We start from the raw sequence: 22578 nt of genomic DNA, 5'->3' as shown, positions 1-22578 counted from the left end.
GGGGTAGCAGGTATATTGTCTTTAGCATTTCACATTAAAAAGTACCAAAATAAAGCAAAAAAAAGTTTCTAAAGCAAGATACACGTATTTTGTCTGGCAACATTTGTTCATGTATCACCAGGAAAAAAGAAAGAAGAGTTAGAACTTCATTAATACTTTGCTAAGATTTTCAAGAAGAAAATCAGGGTTTTACTAGAGTCACACAAGGTTTTCTTATTGTAATATAGTTAGAAACAACTTTTATTTTAATTCCTATTATAGTCAGTTATGACTCAGAGCACATAAAAAAACCACATACTTTTCTGAATAAGATTAATATTTACACAATTACTTCAGAGTAGAACTGAATTTTTAAAAAATAAATAGAGATAGCTTCAAACACATATTTTAATTCATTATCCTGAGAGGATGCTATGGAAATATTTAGGTTAATTTGAAATCTTCAATAAGTTAATCTAAATCTTGTTATAATATGAACAAGAATATTATTTTACTAAACATATAAATATACAGGTACAGAGACATAAATGAGGTATATGTGCATCTATCTATAGAAAGAGAGAAACACAAAGATAACCTTTTACTTGGCTGTTGTAATCATACTTTATTAATCATGAAAAGAAAAACAATGTTTGCTTCCCAAGGAAATAAATGGGTTTTATACTCTTTCACCAGTTACAAAGGAAAGCTGTCACCTTGAAATGTTTATTTAAAGTGCTAGGATATTAGTTATGAGAATAAGTACTTCAGTACCTTTTCCCCAGGAGATACAAGCACATTTGAAAACACAGTTACACCTAAAGAAAATAGAAATGGACAGTCAAGAATCATAGAATCATTTAGACTGGAAAAGAAGCTTAAGATCCTTGAGTCCAGCTGTTTACCCAGAACTGCCAAGTCCACCACTAAACCATATCCCTAAGTGCCACATCTGCATACCTTTTCAAATATCTCCAGGGCTAGTGACTCCATCACCTACCTGGGCAATCCATTCCAATGTTTAACAATGATTCACATGATGAAATTCCTTCTAATGTCCAACCTAAATCTCCCTTGGCACAGCTTGAGTCTATATCCTCTCATCATGTCTCTAGTTGCTGTTGAGGAAAGGCTGATCCCCACCTGCTACAACCTCCTTTCAGGTAGTTGTAGAGAGTGATAAGGTTACTCCTAAGCTTCCTTTCCTCCAGGCTAAACAGTCTCAACTCCCTTAACCACTCTTCATAGGACTTACTCCCTAGATCCTTCAGTAGCTCCACTGCCCTTCTCTGGACCTGCTCCAGCACCTTAATGTGGTGAAGAGCCCAAAACTGAACACAGGATTTAGGATGAAGCCTCACCAGGGCTGAATGTGTGTGGGGATGATCACTTCCCTGGTCCTGCTGGCCAGACTATTTCTGATATAATCCAGGATGCCATTGGCCTTCTTGGCCACCTGGACACACCACTGGCTCAAGTTCAGCAGCTTTTGACCAGCACCCCTAGTGTTTTATCCACTGGGCAGCTTTCCAGTCCCTCTTTCCACAGGTTGTAGTGCTGCATGGGATTACTGTGACCCAAGCACAGGACTCAGCACTTGGCCTTTTTGAACCTCATACCATTGGCCTGGGCCCATTGATTCAGCCTGTCCCGATCCCTCTGCAGAGTCTTCCTACCCTCCAGCAGATCATTATTCCTGCCCAACTTAGAATCATCTGACAGTTTCTGTATTCCAGTTTCCTGTAAGTTTCTGGGGAATTTCTTGATAATAAAATGACCTATGTGAATGTTGACATAATCTTAACTTTAGACATTCATATCTTAAGACAAAGGTATCACTGAAGAAAAACTTTTAAATAGCCATTAAGCTTTTATAAGACTAAGCAGCAGAAGCTTTCTTAGTTAAGTTGCCTTCCTTAATAAACTCACTTTAGTAAGCTCTTCTTCCACACTGGCTCACCTTTCAGCATGTGGGGATGACTGCTCCTATGCCTTTAAGTTTTCCTTCCTGAAGTATGCACAGCTTTTGTGGACTCCTTTGCCCCTCAGGACTGCCTCCCAAGGGACTCTCTCAACCAACCTCCTAAAAAGGCAAAAGCCTGCCCTGCAGAAGTCCAAGACAGCAGTTCTACTGACTGCCCTCCTTACTTCTCCAAGAGGAGAAAACTCATTTTGTGATTACTTTGCCCAAGATTGTCTCCAACCACTACATCACACACCAGTCCTTCTCTGTTCACAAACAACAAGTCCAGCAGAGTGCCTTCCCTGTTTAGCTCACTCACCAGCTGTGACAGATAGGTCACTTCCACACGTTTCAGGAACCTCCTGCTGTGTTTTATTTCCAGCAGACATATGGTAAGTTGAAGTCCCCCACAAGAAAAAGTGGTAGTGATTGTGAGACTTCTCCCTGCTGCTGTTAGAATATTTTATTTGCCTCTTCATCTTGGTTGGGTGGTCTGTAATAGACTCCCACCAGGATATCTGCCCTATTGACTTTCCCCCTAATTCTTACCCACAAATACTCAACCCTGTTGACACAGTTTTCAAGCTCTAGAGCATCAAAACACTTCTTACTATACAGGACTACCCCAATGCCTCTCCTTCCTTGCCTATCCCTTCTGAAGAGTTTATAGCCATCCATCAGAGCACTGCAGTTCTGTGAGACCTCCCACCATGTTTCTGTGATGGCAGCTATTCCATAGTTTTCCTGATGCACAATGGCTTCCAGCTACTCCTCTTTGTTGCCCATGCTGTGTGCATTGTGTGATGCACTTCAGTTAGGCTATTGATCCTGCTGCTTCTTGGGAGGACAAACCCTAATTTCTGCGTGGTCATTCTCACGCACTTACATGGTTTCTAACACACCAATAACACTTGTGTCTTTGCTGCTGCACAGATTTCCATCCCCTATCTCTGCTGAGATGGTAGACTGAAGGATCTCGCTAGCACATCATCCCTCAAACACTGTGTGTGCCACCTCCAGGCTTATCCCTAGTGAGCTTGATTTTATATGCTGGCTTCCTGGTTCTTCCCTCATCATTGCCTGCAATGTGAAGGACAGAGGACTGATACTGATCATTGTTCAAAAAAAAGTTGCTGAACTAGATTGATTACCAATGTGGTCGACATAAAAAGGAAAAGAAAGAAGTCACATTTTATTTCCCTGAACTACCAATGTCATAATTTCATGTATGCTGAGCGAAAAAGGCTAGTGATTTTGAAAGACTGATTTACAAAACACGCAAAAGAAAAAAAAGAGGTCAAGCAAAGTGTACACACTGCGCACACCTATTAATGGTGTTTATCTGGGCATGGAATTGCTCATGGGAATGTTCACTTATTTTCTAAATTTTTTCTCTAAATTTTATCTGGTTATCTGTATGTTATACTGTATGTTATACTGTGCACATTAATGACTAACACATATGTTTGGCAATAAAAATATTTATATATGTTTCTTTATATTAGTCTCATATAAAAGTAACTTTTTCAGTCTAGGAAGAGTTCTAGGTACAGTATGAATGCATACAATCCTGTACAGTTTATTTTTTTTCCTCTTGGAAAGGACTGTAAAGGAAAAATAAGTACAAAATATTCTTAAACATATTCTGGTTGAAATTATGCGGGAATTGCTCATGGCAGAATAATCAAATCTTATAACAGTAATATATAATGTGTCATTAATACTGTGGAACACATGAGCTTGGCTCATCTTATAAAGCATAAGAACTTGAGTTGGAATTCCTGTGGTTCAGATTTGCATTCATGTGTCACCACTGCAGCTAGGTATCTAAGCTACCAATAACACTGATGGTCTATGATTCATGGACCACATGTGAATGTCTACATCTATTTGAGTTAATGAAAGATGTTCCACTTAGCTACAAGTTGCCACTCCCCATGACTCCCGTTTAAGGAAGCCTCTGGAACTCCCAATAAATCCTGCACTGTGTATGTCAGTCCCATGAGGATGTTTTGGATACTCCAAGAAATCTTATTATAATAAGAAATATAATATAAGAATATGTAATATAAGAAATCTTATACTCCAAGAAATCCAAGTCATTTATTTTGGGTAACTGAGTTGCCTTTTTAGGTGTCCGTGTTCACGGGAGCTGAATAATGTACTGAGCTTCACTGACTGTGTTGACAAAGGGCTCTGGTCACTTACCCAAAGACCTGAAACCAATCAGACCAGTAGTGGACACCAGGTAGGTTTTTTAACAGCTTCGCAATTGGTACTTGTTGGCATTTTAGCAATTGAATCCAATGACTATAGCTATGGTTTAGAGATACAGAGCACATATGTAAATATCTATATGTAGACGTATAAAGATACTTTAATCCAACACTGAATCTTAACCTTGCTGTTATCCCTAGATAAAATGGGCTTATATACGTGTGTTCATATACATACATAGTATCTGTGTTTTTTCTAAACTATGAAAAAGAATTACTAATTCAGAGGGATTCTGCAGACTGAAGAAATGGCTTGATAGAAACCTCAGAAAGTTCGGGAAAGGGAAATGCCAAGTCCTCCACCTGGGGAGGAATAATCCCATGCAACAGTACAGGCTGATGCATGCTGGGTAGAAAGCATTTTGCAGAGAAGGACCTTGAGGTCCTAATGGACACCAAGTTGAACAAGAGCCCACAGTGTGCTCTGGCATCAAAGACAACCAGCTACCTCCTGGGCTGAATTAGGAAAAATATTGTTGGCAGATCAAAGGAGGTGATCCTCCCCTTCTGTTCAGCACTTGCGAGACCACATGTCCAGTGCTGTGTCCAGGTCTTGGCTCCCAAGGACAAGGGCAAGAGAGACATGGACATAATGGATGGAGTCCTGCAAAGGGCCATGAAGATTTTTAAGGTATGGGAACAAATCTTATACAAGGAGAGGCAGAGACAGCTTGGTCTATTTGGCATGGAGAAGAGAAGATGAAGGGAGGGATTTTATTAAAGTGTATAAATACTGTAAATAAATAAGTGGAGTAAACACAATGGAGACAAACTCTTTTCAGTGTTGCCCAGTGACAGGACACAATGGGCACAATGGGCAATGGGCACAAACTGAAATACAATAGACAACATTTAAATGTAAGAAAAAAAATTCTGCTAGGAATGCTCAAAACCCAGAAGAGTTAGTCCAGGGATTCTCTAGAGTCTCCACCCTTGGAGACATTCAAATACCAACTGCACTTGGCCCTGGGCAACTTGCTCCAAGTGAGTCTACTCAGAGCATAGGGTTCATCGCGGTGATCTCCTGGGACCCTTTCCATGACTCAGTGATACTGTGATCTTTTTTTTACAAATTGCTTTAAAAAAAACCCGAACATAGACAACTTATTTCTAACATAAAATATTATAAAAGAAAACATGACTTTGTGTGACTGTACAGGCATTTAAAAACCCCACAGGTTAAATTTATTACACAAAATCTTTGTTAATATTTATGCCTAAGATCAGAGGCTGATATTATACATGATATCATAAATATTGCTATATTCACCAGATCCCTTATTCCAGGCTTGTGAGTGAGGATAAACAGATGACAATGAGTTTATCAAGCCAGAGCTAAGCAAAGACTGAGAAATAGTGTTACCAAACTAATCAGCATAAACGCTATATAATCGGCCATTGTTGTACATCCTGCTCCAGTTGCGTCTAAAGTGCTGCCATCGTTGATTTGATGGATTTGCTTTACGTCACTGAGGTTCGTCTTGTCTGGCATCCCTGCTGAGACAAACAAGAAAATACAGAATGATGCATGCCTTGTCACTACTGGCAACATATTATAGCTAGAACAAATTTAAATATCCTCAGCACACAGACTGTCACAGTGTGGTTTCTAATTCTCATGCAGCTGCCAAATTTAAATCCTTTATAATTGCATCTAGAAACATGCACTACACTATATGGCTATTCATCATTGAAAGCAGTTCAGAGGTCTGGCAGTTCTGAACAAAATTGTTCTTGTAGAAATATATCTCAGCAAACATTTGCAAACCGAAGTGAACAGTTTTGCAAGTCCCAGGAGTATCTAAAAGTTTACTGCTCACATCTTTCTAGGATTTGAAGAAAAAGAGAAATAATGTAATGGAAATTGTTTGTGTCTGGGTCCCAAAAATATTCCAAAATAATGTATAGTTGATGAAAGGTATGCAGAAAAATACAGTTGTTGCTATATAAAACTTCCATTTTGGTACAATTTAAACAGAATTTACAACATTGTAAGGCAAAATTGTAAGGCTAACTTTAAACAGGAACTCTTTCACTGAGTTCCCAGCCGAATGTTTGTACTTTTTTTTTGGACCAGGGTAAACATTTCTCCACCTCAAAACAGTACTTTGTATGGAACAAGGATACAGTCACCCATTATATTTCCTCTGCCTGGTTAAACATTGAAAACAGAAGATCTTGGAGACACACTGAAATTTGCTAGCATTGTCAGCTGCTTGTATCTGCTATGCATGCTTCTACACTAACTGTCTTATCCCATATAATAACTTGTGGCATGCCACTATCAATCAAAATTAACAAGTGTAAATTCAGTGTTATTACATACAACAAATATTGACATTGTAATTACACTGAGACTGAAAAAGGCTTCATATAAAGCAAAGTCAATATTTATGTAATTAGGTCAATACATATATAATTCAGAAGGTAAACTCTACTGCTGGAACAGCAGCATTAGAAAGAAGCTCAGCTCTACTGAGCTGACATATTGATTTTACAGTCTGAGTTTCTGCATTAGTATTCATTGTTTAGGTACTTCTTTCCTCTCTGTATCATTAGGAGAGATGAATAAAGTAGTGAACCTTTCTTTTTTTTTTTTATTATTCAAAGGGACTATGATGAATTATAAATATTTTAGTTATGGTGTTATCTTCTTTGTTAAGATGGTTTAACAGAAGCTGCAGAGGATAGTCATTTTTAAAAAGAACAACTTTTTTTTGTGCTTGTGTTAAAAGTTCTCTTTTCTCTAAAAGCAACTTGAAAGATGTTTTTTGTGAACTTATGTTCTATGTACTCAAATATCCTTCTTGCAGCTTTGAAAAAAAGCATTAAGGGAAGAGTCAGCTTAAGTCAAACATGTCTGAAAAAACCTGCTAGATGTTGTCTGAAAAAAACCATAGTCTTCTGTGCTGCTGTACTAAGTGGAATATACTGCTATTTTGTGTGGATTTATCAATCCAATTATCCTCCTGGAATTGTGAAAATTAGCTCCGTAAGTACAATGCAAGTGGACAAACAAGAAGGAAGAGTGACAGCAGATGTTGGGAAGGAGGGAATACAACCTTTCTTCATCATGCAGACTCAGTAACCTGTCTAGAGAAAGAGCAGTCACTCAACACTTCACTGAATCGTATGTAGGGTAGATCATCAATATCAAGGTATATCAAGGTGGTTTCTTTTCAGGGAATTTTTACAAGTAGAACAACAGCAAAACAAAGCAAAAAAGTGGTTTGTATCATTTCTCCAGAGTTTTAGTCAGGTTTTCTTATATTTAAAAGACTCATTTCAACAGACAGTGAAAAATTCAACTCTTACTTATAAAACAAAGCAGTTCACTGAATGCTATAGGTCTAACAAAGTAGATTTTTCCCAGTGTATTTACAGATACATTATCTCACCAGTGAAAGATAGGTCCTTATCCAGGATATCACTTATAAAAGCAAATGATCATAAAAATGGAATATAACTCCTAGGTCTTGTAGTTGAAGAAATAACCAGCTTCAGTTAGAGTATGTGTTCTGAATCTAAAGGCACTGTCACTAGATATTAATTACTGACTGGAGAGTTGGGTTTAACTTCTAGTGAAAATTTAATTTACAATATTATGGAAAATAGAGATTTTTTTTGATGGATTTTTTTTCTATTCTTTCCTGCCTCAAATGAAAACTACAGACTTCGGAAGTTCCCATGAAAACAGAAAACAGCGTTTTAAAAATGTGTTGAAACCCATCAATATATTTTCCTTAGATCAACTAAAATGTCATAAATAATTTAACATACTCTCTGACATTCAATGTTAGGATTGTAGTGTAAACATATAGCAAACCTTTATCCTATTCAGCCCCATAGGCCTATTCCAAAACTTATCTCCAATAAATATAACTATGAATTTAATTCCTAAACCTAGGTTACACTTTCTATTTAAATAAGTAGGTTCTGTTGTCCAGTATGCATCAGGATTTAAACATATATGCCACCTTTCATAAATCATTATCAATAACAGAAGTGCTCCTTTTCTCTAAATGAATTTAATTTCCACAGTTCATGGCATACTTGCAATGAGAGCTATTCAAACATTTGTAGCAGAACAGACCAAAAATAAAGCAAACTTATTTGGTTTTAGTCTCCCCACATGCCTGAAGCTGGAATTATGTTATAGAAAAGGCATTTAAGTTTCCCAGGTATTTCAAATTATCTCTGATAAATGTCTAATTTAGTATCAAAATAATACTAGAAATAATATTTTGACTGGAAAATGGTAAAACTCAGAAGTCTCAGTGGAGATTCAAATTATATTTCTTTTCTGAAGAAAAGTTATCATTTGCATAAGCCTATATAAAGCAAAGCTGACAAATATCACATACCTGTCCCCAGCATCAGCTCTGAAACTCAGTAAGTGGCTGCAATTTAAAGTATTGTCCTGCTCTGGTTTAGAAAAAAAATAATCGGTAAAAGAATTTAATTGAAAATTGTGATAATTATTACAGCATACCATTATATTATAACAGCTGCAGAGTATTTCTAATGCTTTTTAACATGTTCCAAAGATATTTAAGGCCTGTGGCAGATAATGGTACTGGCAGCGTTGAGAGCTGACCTGTTGTGTTCTCCAGAATAACTTCAGCAAAAATACAATTTCCTTTCAATATTCAGCAAGAATCTTTGATTTGACAAGTTAATCATAAAGTCATGGAAGATTTTCATTTGACATGGAGTTTGTCTACTAATACTGTCAAAATATGACAAAAATGGGTTATGACCTTGGAGTAGTAGATGCTTGCCTACCAAGGGCCATGCTGGGACTTTAAATATTTTAAAAGTTTTAAATGGAACATCCTCTGACAATGGCCTACTTTGAAACCAAACCAGAAAGTGTTTGTGTGAGAGTAGTCTAACCTCAACCACCTAGCTGTATTATCTTCTGTCTGCTGAGTAGCATATAACAGAGCTAACATGGGGTTTCAAGGGAAACAGAAAGGGCGAAATAAGCTGCTGCGAATATCCCATTGGACACAAACCCAGAAAAAGAGTTAGAGAGGAGAAAGAACTGGATTTCTCTCTGTGAAACACTCTTATGATGTTCTGGAAGGTTCAAAATACAGCCTTTTTGGAACCAGAATTACCTATGAACCTCAAGTACGAGGAAACATTTAAGTAAGGATGGGATAGTGTTTCATATAGGAAAGAATGTGGAGTGCTGCTTTTAGAAGCACTGTGAAGTTGCGGACAGAATTCTTCTTAGAAGAAAAAATAATTATTTAAATCATATGTAATTGAAATTTCAAGATATTTTAACACATGAGTGGTGAAGAAAAACCCTGATAACTACTTGAAGTTCTGTCCAAAATCTTTATGAGAGTTTAAAAAAATACATAAAGCCTAGATGAATAGACCAAAACTCTGATTTGACAGAGATGAAAATTTTTAAATATGAAGCTGAAAATGTAGTTAATAATAGTGAGATACGTGGAAAAAGATGACGTGGGAATGCTGGTCATGAATTTATAGATGGCAGTAAAGAGCAATAGTATTTTGGGGAAGTAGAAGAAAAATTTGGATGAAGCTGATAAAGTAATCTGAAAAAGTTTTAGGGAAAGGCAACAAGAATAGCATAATCATTAAGTAGAATGAAGGGACAGTGATATCAGAACAATGGGCTCAGGAATTTGCAGCAAGCAAGAGTTAGGACAATCTCCTTACTGTGTCAAGTAAACAGCAACACTGACTAATGTAGATGTATCTTTTTAGTATGAAGGAAGACATAATATTAATTTGATTCCTGCAATTCACAGTCATAAGTTTTCAATAGTGACTTTATGTAGTTAAACTTAAAAAAATGCATTAATTTAACTACAACAATAACATCAATAAAGTATTTACTTTGCATTTTCATTCCCTAAATTAAAATGACATTCTAGTTCCAAAAACTTCTTGTTTTATTAGCCAATCTTTCATCAACTGGAGCTTTCAAAGCTTCTAAAGGATGTCTTCTCCCTTCATTTCACTGGACATTTTTCTATACAATGTCATCAAAGAGACTCTTTCACATGAAATTTATGTGATGTTGATAACACAGTCTTAATGAGGGGAGGAAAAGATGTGTGAAACTCTATTACCAAGGGTACCTGGCAAAGGACTAATTTCTGGAGGCTGCTGTTTCTATGATTTCATCTATACTTGGAAAACCTAAGGGGTGTCCCTGAAAGGATAACATATGCTATATTATGCTTGAACATATGCCCTTCGTATAGTACACACATAGCAGTGTATTCACACTCTTCAGGAAATCTGTGTTTTTATTATGCAATGCAACTTTTCCCCTCTCCATTGCACAGTTTAAGAGAAATGGAAAAGAGCAGCATCACTGGAATGGATGCCTGCAGAGCTTCTTTCTAACCCCAACAATTCTGTGATTTGGTGACTTGGTAAGTATTAAATGTTTCACAAGTCAGCACTAGTTACAAACAAATAAGCAGAAAGAAACCTCCCACTGGATTTCATTAAAAAGTAGTACACAGGGAAGGAACTTTACCATTCTTTGACTAGGTTGCTTTTGAAGACATGAATAGTGAGAGATACATGAGATACTTCTGCTGAGAATTAAGTCAGGAATCAACCTACTGAAAAATATATATTTGCTTTATTTTGTATAGTTCTCATTTAATGAAGGAGAAATTAACAGTTGATCCACAGAGGCTAAAGAAATGTCACAGTTTTCAAGCATTTTTCCAATGAAACTTTGGGGATCTTTAAGTTTTAATTTTAAAGAAAACTGAATTATGTAACATTGCACATATATTTGCCATATCTGAATTATAAATCAGTTTAGTTAGCTGAATTTCTTAATAGTTCAAACTCGTCTTTCAGTGAAGCTCTGTTTGCTCCAAAGTTCATGATAAAAGAACAGAGGATCCAGCTTTATTAATTTAGAGTGAATGAAGACTTTTTCATTATGTAACCTGTTATTACATAGACATACATATAACTGCTGCCCTATCAATGCCCTGTCAGTGAAATCAATGAATTAGCCCAGAAAACAGCATTCACTGAGAGTAAAATTGCATGATGTAAAATAGTTTTTACTCCTATCACCTTGTGTCATTATTTTGGGTCTAAAATCTTAATTTGAGTTCAGTCTAATTGTATCAATTTCAATAGCTTGCCAGTAAGGGTAAGGTGCAACAGAAAAGAAGCTTCAAACCCAAAATTAATAGATTTTGCTAAAACAGTAATGTCTCTATTTCATTGTTTGAGTCTGCTTGTGACTGTTGCCTGGTGCTTTGGAGGTGGGAGAAACAATAAATAAAGTGACAAATTAAAATAATCAGTCCATTGGGACCCCTAAATTCTAGCATCCAGTGATTAATGTGTGCCTTGGAGCACAGGGATATTGATTATCTTTATAAATTAGAGTCAGTGATTCTCATAATTCTCATAAATTCTTCCACAGTCACTCTACCTTATGCAAGAAGAAACCAAAGTAATGAAAAGGCAAAATTAAAGAATTCCAACAAGCTAAAAACTAACTTACGCCTTCTCAGTTGTATGAGATCATTTTTAAATATGAGGCCAGAGTCCTTAAAATACATCCATTAAAAACAATTCAATACAATTTTTTTTTTAAATCACAAATGAGCTCATATTTTGGCAGAGCAAAATTTTATTTACTTTGTAATGGTGGTTATATGGTTCAGTTTGTGTCAGAAATGTTAAGCCTAAGTGTGAGAATAACCCGAAATGCAGCACAAAGTAGCATTATGTTGATGCTGAAGTGGTGAGCTTCAGACGATAAAAAGAGATGATATGCAAGGTGCAATTAATTCCATTTAGTTTTTCATATCTGTAGATTCTGCATTTAAGCCTTGGGTTCATTTGGTTAAACAAAGATGTCTACAGACATTTTAGGCATAGGGAAGAGAGGTATCACACTTGACATAAGCTGCTTATCCAAAAGAGGCCTGATTCTTGCAAAACTATTTAAGGACATCTTGGATATCTTAAAGCATCTCCAGTGGCTTTTGGCCCTTCTATTTAGACAACTGAATCCTTGCATCAGTAAGTTACAGCAGCTCCCATTACAATGAATGTAGAGAAATAAGTAAATGCAGAAGGGGATGGAATACTCTGAATTTGGACAGATAAGTTCTACAGTTACTCACCTAAGAAGTTCAACAATGAGTGACCAGTGAATATTTTCCAACATATTCCCTACCATCAAGTTTTATATCTTTGATGGAAAACTAGAACTAAATGCCAAATCATGTAGATCTCAAAAATGGGTTACATTTTAGAAATTTTAGGTAAGAAAACCAAAAATAAAATATAATAATAAAATAAAAAAGTGGAGTATTGATGGAGTTCATATTTGCTTCACCTGTAGTAGTATTTTTTCAGTTTTATGCCTAAACCCCTGCCTTTAATCAATTTTGGTTTCAGCATCTGGTGTTGAAGGGCAGGATGAAGGGTTGCATACTGCCATGAAAACAGTCAATATCCGATATGTGCAAACATTTCTGAGAAGCCAGTGCCTCATGAAAGTGTTTCCTGCTCAAGTACAGAAAATTTCATTGGAGCTATATTTACACAAATAAATATACATCCCAGAAGGAGATCCTTCAGGCAAGGTGGTGTTGAGTGGCTTATACCTACTGTGCTCAGGGACAGCAATACCTAGAAGAAACTGCTGAACAGATCTCTGCCACATGGTACAGTGCCCTGCATCTCTTTTAAGCCTCACACAGTGATCTCTCTGTCTCAGAGACCCAGTCATCATTTTGTTTGTTTGTTTGTTTTTAGTTCAAAGTTCCTGAAAAAAACATGAGGGTTGTGCTGCAACCCACCAGGTGGTGTTTTTATATCATGAAACTGAAGGAATGCATTACAGGCTCTGGGTTATGATATTCAGGCATGAGGCAATGTTTTGAAAATAAAAAGCCTGCATTTTATTGCGGGATTCTCTAGGGCAGAGAAACCCAAGCCTTCAGCTGTCTGGTTTGTGTTGCCTTTTGCAAGCAGTCCTTTGAATGAATTATCCACAGAACTTGAAGTTTATTTTGGAGTGATAGAGATGGTTTTCCTTAGTGCTCAGCCGTGGAGTGAATAAATGTTCCTGCAATGTGGGTAACAGTAGCTGAAACCAGGAGACAAGTCGCTAGCTAAATTACTTGCCAACGTAGACCACAGCCAATGAAATCACTTACATTTGGAGGATTGTTTAGTATCGTAGGAAGATTCTGTACTGTGATATAAATTCTAGCAGCAAATTCTTAATGTCCTCACAAGTCTCACCTCTGCAATTGGCCAGTCATTTCTCTTAGTGAAATGCAGTCATGTGGGTTTTCATGGCTATTCCTGAGAAAAGTAGCCCATGCAATCTGTATCAGATCCCAAGGAGAACGCTGAGTTGGAGTACCAGAGGACTGAACAGGAGCTATATGCCATGAGGTGATGTGGAACAGAGAGATGATACTCACTCTGTGCCAAAACAACTTCAAATTTATGTTCCGCTTGCCTCCACAAAGGGAGATCATCAGTGTCTGGGATTCTTGTGTCTGTATATGAAATGTGGTGATAATCAAGCCACCATTAGATTTCTTTATCTCTCAGAGTAGCTTTCTTGTCCTTTATCCACTCAATTCTGTTCTTAAGAGACAGAATTTTCACCAGTTTTACCATGAAAACTATGTCACTATATATGTTCACAGCATACTGTGTTATAGGTACACATATCACTGTAGCAGGATGCAGGTAAGAACCCTTTGAAGCACAGGCATTGAACTGTTGTCAGGTTTTGCTCTCTATCTATGCACTAGATATATGTTATGAAGAAAGTTTCTGTAATGTGTAATAGGTACTTATTTGGAGGAAATAATTTGCTCTAAAATCCTCCCTTTTTACTTCATGTATTTTAACAATTGTAATAATACACAAGTCAACACAAATAGCAATTATAACCCCACAGAGAATATCAAGATGCAGGTAATCTCACCTACAAACAAAGGAATAGTGTTACTGTTATCGTTAGAAAGCAATTAAGAAACCCGCCTAATAGCATTAGCTAAGAGAATTCTGAATAGTTAAGCATATATTAGGAAATTAATCCAATATATCATGTTTAAGTGCACATATTTTATGAAATCTGTATACGCAAGAAATAGAGTGTAACCAATGATCTTAACATAAGTCTGGCAAGTCATTTTAACTACAAGAGCAGCAGACATTAAGTCTCTAGTCCAGTATTCAAAAGTTTTCTTTCAAAGTTGACAGTGGCATTTGTTTCACATTATACATTAATGAACTCAGTATTTCCATTGAGAAAACAAAGCTTTTATGAGTTAATGTAATACAAACAAATGGTGTCACAAAGCAAAACATTCCCTTTTGTTTCACATTCTCAAGAATCAGCAAGAGATAACATTATTTGTTGAAACAGCTAATATGTACTTTTCTACTTGAGGGTCAGTTTTAGCATATATAGCACATGTGCTAAAACTGTTTTGTTATAATAGCACGTATTAGGTGTCTAAAAGCCTTAGTTTTATTTTCCATACAGACATGAAGCATAACTATGTCTGAGGTAAAGAGAACCACAGTAACCTTCATTAGATCTATTCCTATTGCTTTCTTGGGCAATAGCTTCCAAATCCATGTTCATTATAAGACATGTTCATTATAACTGCAAGGCTCTGGGGTGCTGGAATCAGCTTTGCCAATAATGCCTCCTTTAAGTGAAGAAATCCATCTTTCCAATCCTTTCTACTATTGAAGGAGTTTTAACCTTTATCATTAACCTATGCAAAGGCTTTGTAATCAATACAAAATTAAAATAAACCTAGAGTCCCATAAATCAGACTATGTAAAAGCAAGCAAATTCTTCATTCTCTGAATTTTCATCTGGTCTGTATTAGTTTCCTTCCTATGAATCACATGTCCAGCTGTCCAATATAAATGTCCTTTGAAACAATTTACTCATGATTCTTTGATATTCTTATTTTTCATTTTGCTGTAGGAGAGATAATCAACAAAACTACCATCTAGAAGAGAGAGATGAATTTGAACTGAAATTCCTGAAAGTAATGTATGAACTTGGGTTGAGGAAGAATATTATCAATTAGGCCCATTAAAAAGATGAAATGTTTTTCAATTTTTTTTAATCATTCATATTCCCCAGATTTATGGCCCAATTTCACTGTAGCAGTTCATCATTCTGCTATTTGTCTGGTTACTGTTTTTAAAATGAAAGTATTAAAAAAAAAAAAAGTCACTCTTTTCTAGAAAATAAATCTGAACTAATCCAATTCCCATTGTTAAGATGATGAAGTAACTTCGGTAATTTTTTTCAGGTCAGTCCATCCAGAATTCCAGTAATTCCACTCTCTGTTAAAGAAAACATAACCTGTAGATTATCTTAATCCCAAAAAGTACTTATACATTAAGTAGCTCTTCTTAATTTTTGCTGTAAAGCAAATTTAATGACATATTTCTACAATTTAAGATGATTTAAGGCAGAACTGCTTACAGTCATTTCCTTATTCTGCCTACCAGGTGGGGGCTATTAAACCCACCTGTTACCATTCAGTGGCATGTGTAAGATCCCCCTTGTGAAACTGTTCCCAGAGATAAATGATCAGATCTGTGATTTTTCTTGATGAGTTAGTTTTACTGCAGCTTGAGCTTACTTTTAGAACCACCCTACAATGGTATCTGATAAGTGTTGGCAAGAGGAAGAAGGATCATGCTGTTATAGTCTGGAAAAGAACTTAAACTGTCAGCTAACCATAACATCATAAAGCACCCAGAAACAGACTGAGAAAACGTATAATCCACTGTTGATATTTGACCCAACCCCACATCAAAGACTGGATTACTGACAAAAAAGGAAGTGTGAAACTGTAAAGGAGGTACATGTCCTTGTATCAATTCCTTCACTATAAACAAAAGAACAGCTTTTCTCCTTATAAATAAAAATAGAACACAGAGATTCTCTTCTGTCACTGCTTTCTCATCCTTTCTAGGTTTACTTTTGGTTCTTCAACTTTTAGATCAGCTATTATTTCAAATCTGTACCAAAAGCATATGACTGAAAAGAATCAGATTTTGGATGTCTTCTTAGAAATGCATGCTCTAATCAGATTATGAGGTTTTAAACCCCACAATTTTTCACAGAAATTTTTCCTCTCTGATTTTCATTTCAGAGACAGTTCTTTCTGGCAAAGCATTTCAATTTCTTTCAGGCTAGACGAATGTCAGTGATAAATTCTGTGATGTTTACTGATGAATATTGATCTGCATCTTTCTGTGTGTTTACTGCTATGAAATGCCATAGGAAGTCTTGTGTCTCAGTGCATCCCACAAGTACAAGATCTTTGATCTGAAGTTGCTAAAAATAAACAGTTACACATCAAAATAAATGCCGTCTTTAAATTCAGAGGTAACTGTCGGGCAATTTGAAGACCAAATCTGATATCTGTAGCAGTTTTACCTCTCCTTAGGAAAGCTGGCCTTGAGGAATTCATAGGAGTATGCAGGTTTCATGCAAATATACAGTTCCAATTCAGCAACACACAAATAGTGTTGCTTCTTTTAGGCTCCCAAGCATCTGTCCTTGAAGAGAAAAAACCTGCTTACCCATCTATGCTCCGACAGCCTAACAAGGCTAACCATTGTCTTGGTTGGTTCGAGGTGACAGACTGGAGGAAAGTAGTTTCTAACAAAAGCAAGATGTCAGTCTTCAGGCTTGCAACAATAGTGAGTAACGTAATAACAGGCCTAAAGATAATATGTGGAAAAGAGGAAAAGAAATATTGACAGGAAAAGATTATTTCTTTGTTTTCCATATAGGTAGCAAGAACACTTGGGATGCCAATATGAAAAGAAAACCTATATGGCTTCAAGAGTTTCTTAAAAATACATAAACTGTGCCTGCTCCATACTTCTAACTGAAGGTGAAGGCCTATCTATGATACCTTACTTAATTAGCTAAAATATAAACAAAGAAACTGAACTGCTATTAATGGTTAATTTGATTTCAACACAGATTTTTAGTCACAACACAGATCTTCAGGAAAACAGGAATACAGATGAATGAGAAACAGCTGAACTTTTACAGTTTAAGTTTTTAGCCTGAAGATATTGATCCAAGAGAGAAAGAAGTGAGTAAATAATGGATGAGGGTTAAAAAGCAAAGAGAAGAGAATGGAGAAAGGTGACCTCTATTTAAAGTAATTCTGTGTGGACCTGTAAGTTAAAGACACCGTAAGTTTGCACTTTACGTTTGTTTGTTTGTTTTTGCTGGGAGGCACTCATTTTGGCTTTAAATCTACTTTCAGTGGAGCATGGTAAGTTGAGCTGTACCATAGTCAGTAAAGAGGCATGTTAAAATGTTAAAAATGCTAATTTTCAATGCATCTTCCAGAAAATGGTAGCTGAATAATAGGATGACTACTTTGCAGACTACCACAGGTTTGCTTTTCAGTCTGACATCAAGGAACTTTGATTTTAGAGAGAGATTAGAAGCCATGAAATAGGTTTGAGTAGTTGTTCAGAATGGTGAAGGAAAAGTCTTGTTCAAATTATACCTATTTCTAGCAGTACAGACAGTCCTGAAGCAAATTATTTTCTCAAGGCAATTGGACATTTCTCTGTTGAGGGACTCCAAATGGAAGTCCAAATGAAGGAAATCAGCATATGTGTAAGGTGAAGAATTAGACTGCCTGGCTCCTAAAGAAAAAAAAAGTTCACTCTAAAATGAAAAAAACCTACATCTTAGGAAAAAGTGAGTTAATTACTTAGATCTTCTCTTACACACTCAATGTTAAAACAATTTCTTGTATACCTTGAAACATTTGATTTTGGAAAGTTAGGTTTAGCCAGGTTAGGTTTATTTTTATTTTATCACTGATATGTATATATACATTTTTTTTTTAAGTCTTATGGCAAAATTGGCCACAGCAGCAATGAAGACATTAAGAAAAGTAGACCACTGAATTAGTACCATCAAAATCTACAACCAGTGTAAGAAGACTAAGATTGAACTTACACAGACTAGATATCTGGCACAAAAAGATAGAAATAATTACATAAGTAGAACCACAGAATTGGAGTAGAATGAATGAATTCATTCAAAAGCTATTATAAGTAAAACAACAAAGGAAATTTTCCAAGAATAGTTCAGCAGAATAAGCAGATGAATTAAACTGCTGAAAACGCAGACTCTAGGTTTTTATTAAGTCAATAAAACTATAAGTCTGGGAATGGCATTTAAGCTTAAGTGGTAATCATGACATCTCTTCCTTTGCTGTGTGCCCTCCTTCTATGTACCTCCTTCTGTGTACCTCTTTTCCTTCAGGCTCATGAGTGAGTTGTGCCATGTCATGCATCTCCTCCACACAGGAGGAGTTGCAGGACACGTTCAGTACACTTCAGTCATGCTCCAACAGTTTCTAACACTCAGCAGGAAATTAGGGAGCAAGAGAGGTTCTCAGTGTGTGTAGCAGGGAGAAGAGTATCAAATTCCAACACCTTCCCAGGCATCAGATCAAAATAGTGTCCTCTCACTTGGCCAAGAAAGCTGTCAGTAAACACTGATTTTGGGAGCAGAGCTACAGATGAGTGAGAGGGCGATGAATTCTTCCAGGGGTTGCTGCTATGTCTATCTGGGCACCAAGGGTGACCTTATCACAGGCCATGATTTTGCTGGTGTGTAGCCCTCAGCACTTGAGAAGTCCGGGTTGGTGACAGAACCAGTTTCTGTCAACTGCTCAGTGAAACCCAGGCAAGTTGAGGTATTGAATCAGACCCAGGTCCATCTGGGAAGACCAGTCAGGAACAACAGCAGGAAAAAGGGTCAGAGACAAAACTGAAGAAGTTTCCTTCAACATTGGCCTGGGGTCATTCAGGGCACAGAACTGCAGAGTCACTCAGAGAAGGTCTAGCTGCACAGAACTGAGCTGGCATGGGGCTTTTGGGTCCACTGCCAAGAGGGCATGGTGGGAAACCACTAGGCTGGTCAGGACCACTAAGGCTTAGAAGAAGGAACAATGGTCATAACTCTGTAGCAACTGTCTGAAATCAGTTCTTAATTTGTGTCATTTCCTCAGCACCCTCAGCTTCCAAGGAACACCTCAAGTCCTCATTCACTTTCCAGAGGGGTGCCTAATGCTGCTAAAGGTTCTTGTTCCACTTGTACCTCTGAGTAGGGCACAGGCACACAGTTTAAATGAACAGTTGGTACAGTGCCCCTCACCCAGGACAGGTTTTCCTTCAACCCTGCTGCTGCACGAAGCCATCTCAGCCCTCTCCTGCTGCATTACCAACTATGGGATTTAGGAGTAGTAGGTAGTTATAAAGCCAGACCTAGGCAATTCCTGCTGACATCAGGGGTACATGACAGTAGCTGCTAGGGCCCTCTCTGAGGATTATCTCTAGCTTTTCTAGAATGCAATCTGCTTGCGAGATTTGCAAGAGAAGAGATCCTGTATCCAGCTGTCCCTGGCCTGTATCTAGGCAGTCAGCATTCAACAGAGGAGTCTGAGTAACACAGTCCACTCAAAGAAGTGGAGGTCTTTGAGATACTTTTCTGCTACTAATATAGTGGCCAGTGCAGTAAGTCAATATATATTTCCAGGAAAGTCTTGGGGTAGGAGAGACTAAGAACTATTTCCAGGCATTCTTCTGAAAACTGTTTCTTGTGAATTCTTCCTAAGAACTTTTTGGTGGGTCTTTCTCCCCCTTCAATGTCCCCAAATATCTCCTGTCCATATTCTCCTGATGGAAGTGAAGCCCAAGCCTTCTCTCTTACCATTCTAGGTGTCAGTGTTACAGCAGGATGTCTGCACTGGAATGACATAGCTTTGATAAAGGAAAAGGGAATATAGAAGACCTTTCTTTTGAGTGGATGGTCAGGTTTTTATTTTCAGTTCTAAATTATCCATTGCATGTATGAAACAAGTTAGGAATTTCAGGGATGCATGATTCTTCCTCTATGGGAAGAGAGCAGAGAGAATTCTGTGTGGTCTGTTCCCTGCTATATAGACTGTTAGTGAGGCAAAAAGGATAACAGTGTTAACTACTAGAGAGGACCATATCTGGAAATGACCTCAGTGTAGGAATGTAGCAAGGGAATGCAGCAAGCTTCCCTGACAGGGATCTGGGCATGAGCTTTCCAGTCTTACATTGACTTGCTGATTCCACTAAATGGGCAAGAGAACACAATCCTATAAGAAGATGCCCACCCATTTGAGCAAAACCACTGAATTTCCTCACATTTATGCATAACAAAAGATGATTTCAATAGCCTGTGTGTTTAGCCAAATATACGCTGATACTGTGCACCTGCCACTTGATCCAATCATCCCCAGCTGTAGTCTTCTATTCCTCAAGCTTCTTTTTTAAAATACTCAGTCTAGATCTGATTTATAGTATATATTACATTGAAATTAAAGGCAGATGCATATATTGCAAATAATATAATGCTTTTTCTTGATAAATCTCATGGGAACCTATTCCTTTGTTCAATCTAAAACTTGAATTTCTTACTAAAATATAAGGAACTGAGATCAGGCAAGACTGTATAGGCTTCTACAAGCCTTGCTTACGAGTATCAAGCATGAAGTTTTTCCAAACAAAATAGAACAAAAAAATCTCACTTAAAAAAAAAAAAAACAAAACAAAACAAACATGAGAATTACATCCCTGTTACATTTTTTGGTTTATTAAAAAAAAAATTAAAAATATGATAGAAAACAACTAGGTACTAAATTACTTTAAAAAGAATTTTCTCTGGGAAAGTATTATCTGAAAGTTTAACTATTTTAAGCAAATTTGGTTTTCTACATTCTCAGTGATTTTTTTTTTTTTGCTTCCCTTACATTATATATCACAAATGTAGTAGAAATGTAGTCACTTTTCAACAGCAAAAAAGGAAAGGTGTGGCAGTCACAATGCTTGAAAATATTGAATGATGTACACACAATGAACAAAATTGGTAGGCGTTAGTGAAAGCAGAGAGATATCTTGCTGTTTAAACCTTTTATTGTCACAGTGATCAGCTCACCAGATGCAAACTATTTTTAGTGGCTTTCTCTGCATATGGACTGTGAAATCATAAATAAAAGAAATTTTCTCCACACAGGTGCTCTGATTTATAAATAGGCAATGAATACCTAATATATTTTGCAACTTATATCAATCAAAATCCTAAGGAGGTGTGATTAGGCATAGTTGCAAAATTGTGAGTTGAAGGGCTAATTTACTTCTAAATATTAAAAAACCCATTCTTTTATTTCCATATTAGTGAATTGCAATCTTGGTTTTCTTTCAAAATCCATCAATAAACCAGATTGTTTTTCTTTTAATTGAGTACATGGAAAATTCAAGAATAAAGTATTATAGACGCATTCTATTTTGACTCTATGGTATTTAAAACTGCATTTTGTTTCACACTTGAACTGCTACGCCCAAAATAGCATGTTAGGGACAGTTAGTCAATCTCATTCAGATTTTTGTCTGACATGAGAAGAAGTTGTAAAAAGGAAAATGAAGACACACAGACATAAATAATTATACATTCCCAAGCATATTTTTAGATGACACATCTGGACTGTATATGGGTATCTTGATACAGTGAAATTCAGTGGCCTGCATTATGCACAAAATCAGACTAAATGATAAAAATGGAATCTTTTTGTCTGTAACCAAAAAGGCACATAATCTATGCGCAGATTGAAATCCCCTTGAACTGGAATTAGCTAGATTTCCGCATTATCTCTCCAACCAGAAAATCTCTAATTATATGGAATCACATATAAGTTCTCACAAACAGGAAAGGCTGACCTGATGAACTTGTCTTGAACAGATTCATGAAGCTGAGTATTTTATAATAATTTTATAATGTTTTTTATAAAAATTTATAATAATTTTTTATATTTTTATAATAATTTATAACAATTTTCTCTTTAAAAATACAAAGCAATTCAGATATTTTTAATATTTATATTTCAGATATTTTTAATATTTAATATTTGCCATAAATTTTTTACATTTACTCAGTTTGCCATATTTTATTGAACTTTTATAATTTGCTAGTGACAATCACCTTTCAAAGCTATGCAAAATTAAAACTAATTTCTTATCATGAGACACGATTTATGTTAGGAGAACTTCTGTGCCAAAATGAATTCATTAGTTCTAAAGAGGTAAATTTCTGAAATTAGGTTTTACTAGCTGAATGCTGACAAACACTTCCCTGAAGCACTACACTCAGCACTGTCTGTCATAGCCACGTCCCCAAGCAAACCTAGGTACTAGAAATTCTGTACCTCTTCCCCATGCTTTGTATTCAGGTGACATTTTTCAAAGTGT

General features: G+C 36.4%; 1 protein-coding gene across 2 annotated transcripts in view; it reads right to left on the bottom strand.

Annotated features, from left to right (window-relative positions):
* Positions 1–209: 209 nt before the first annotated feature.
* GPC5 (glypican 5) overlaps positions 210–22578 on the bottom strand; it is a 629773-nt gene continuing 607404 nt past the window's right edge. The window contains exon 8 of one of the 2 annotated variants that reach the window (XM_050334039.1): positions 210–5712. In XM_050334039.1, coding sequence (XP_050189996.1) covers positions 5543–5712 — 170 coding nt within the window. In that variant the 3' untranslated portion in view covers positions 210–5542. Of the gene's footprint in view, positions 5716–22578 lie in introns of both variants that reach the window. The other variant, XM_050334038.1, reaches the window with a different exon arrangement.

The sequence above is a fragment of the Myiozetetes cayanensis genome, unplaced genomic scaffold (genome assembly GCF_022539395.1).
Source record: "Myiozetetes cayanensis isolate MyiCay16 unplaced genomic scaffold, myiCay2020 scf5-8, whole genome shotgun sequence".
Classification (NCBI taxonomy): Eukaryota; Metazoa; Chordata; class Aves; order Passeriformes; family Tyrannidae; genus Myiozetetes; species Myiozetetes cayanensis.
This window is presented reverse-complemented; position numbering and strand designations above follow the sequence as displayed.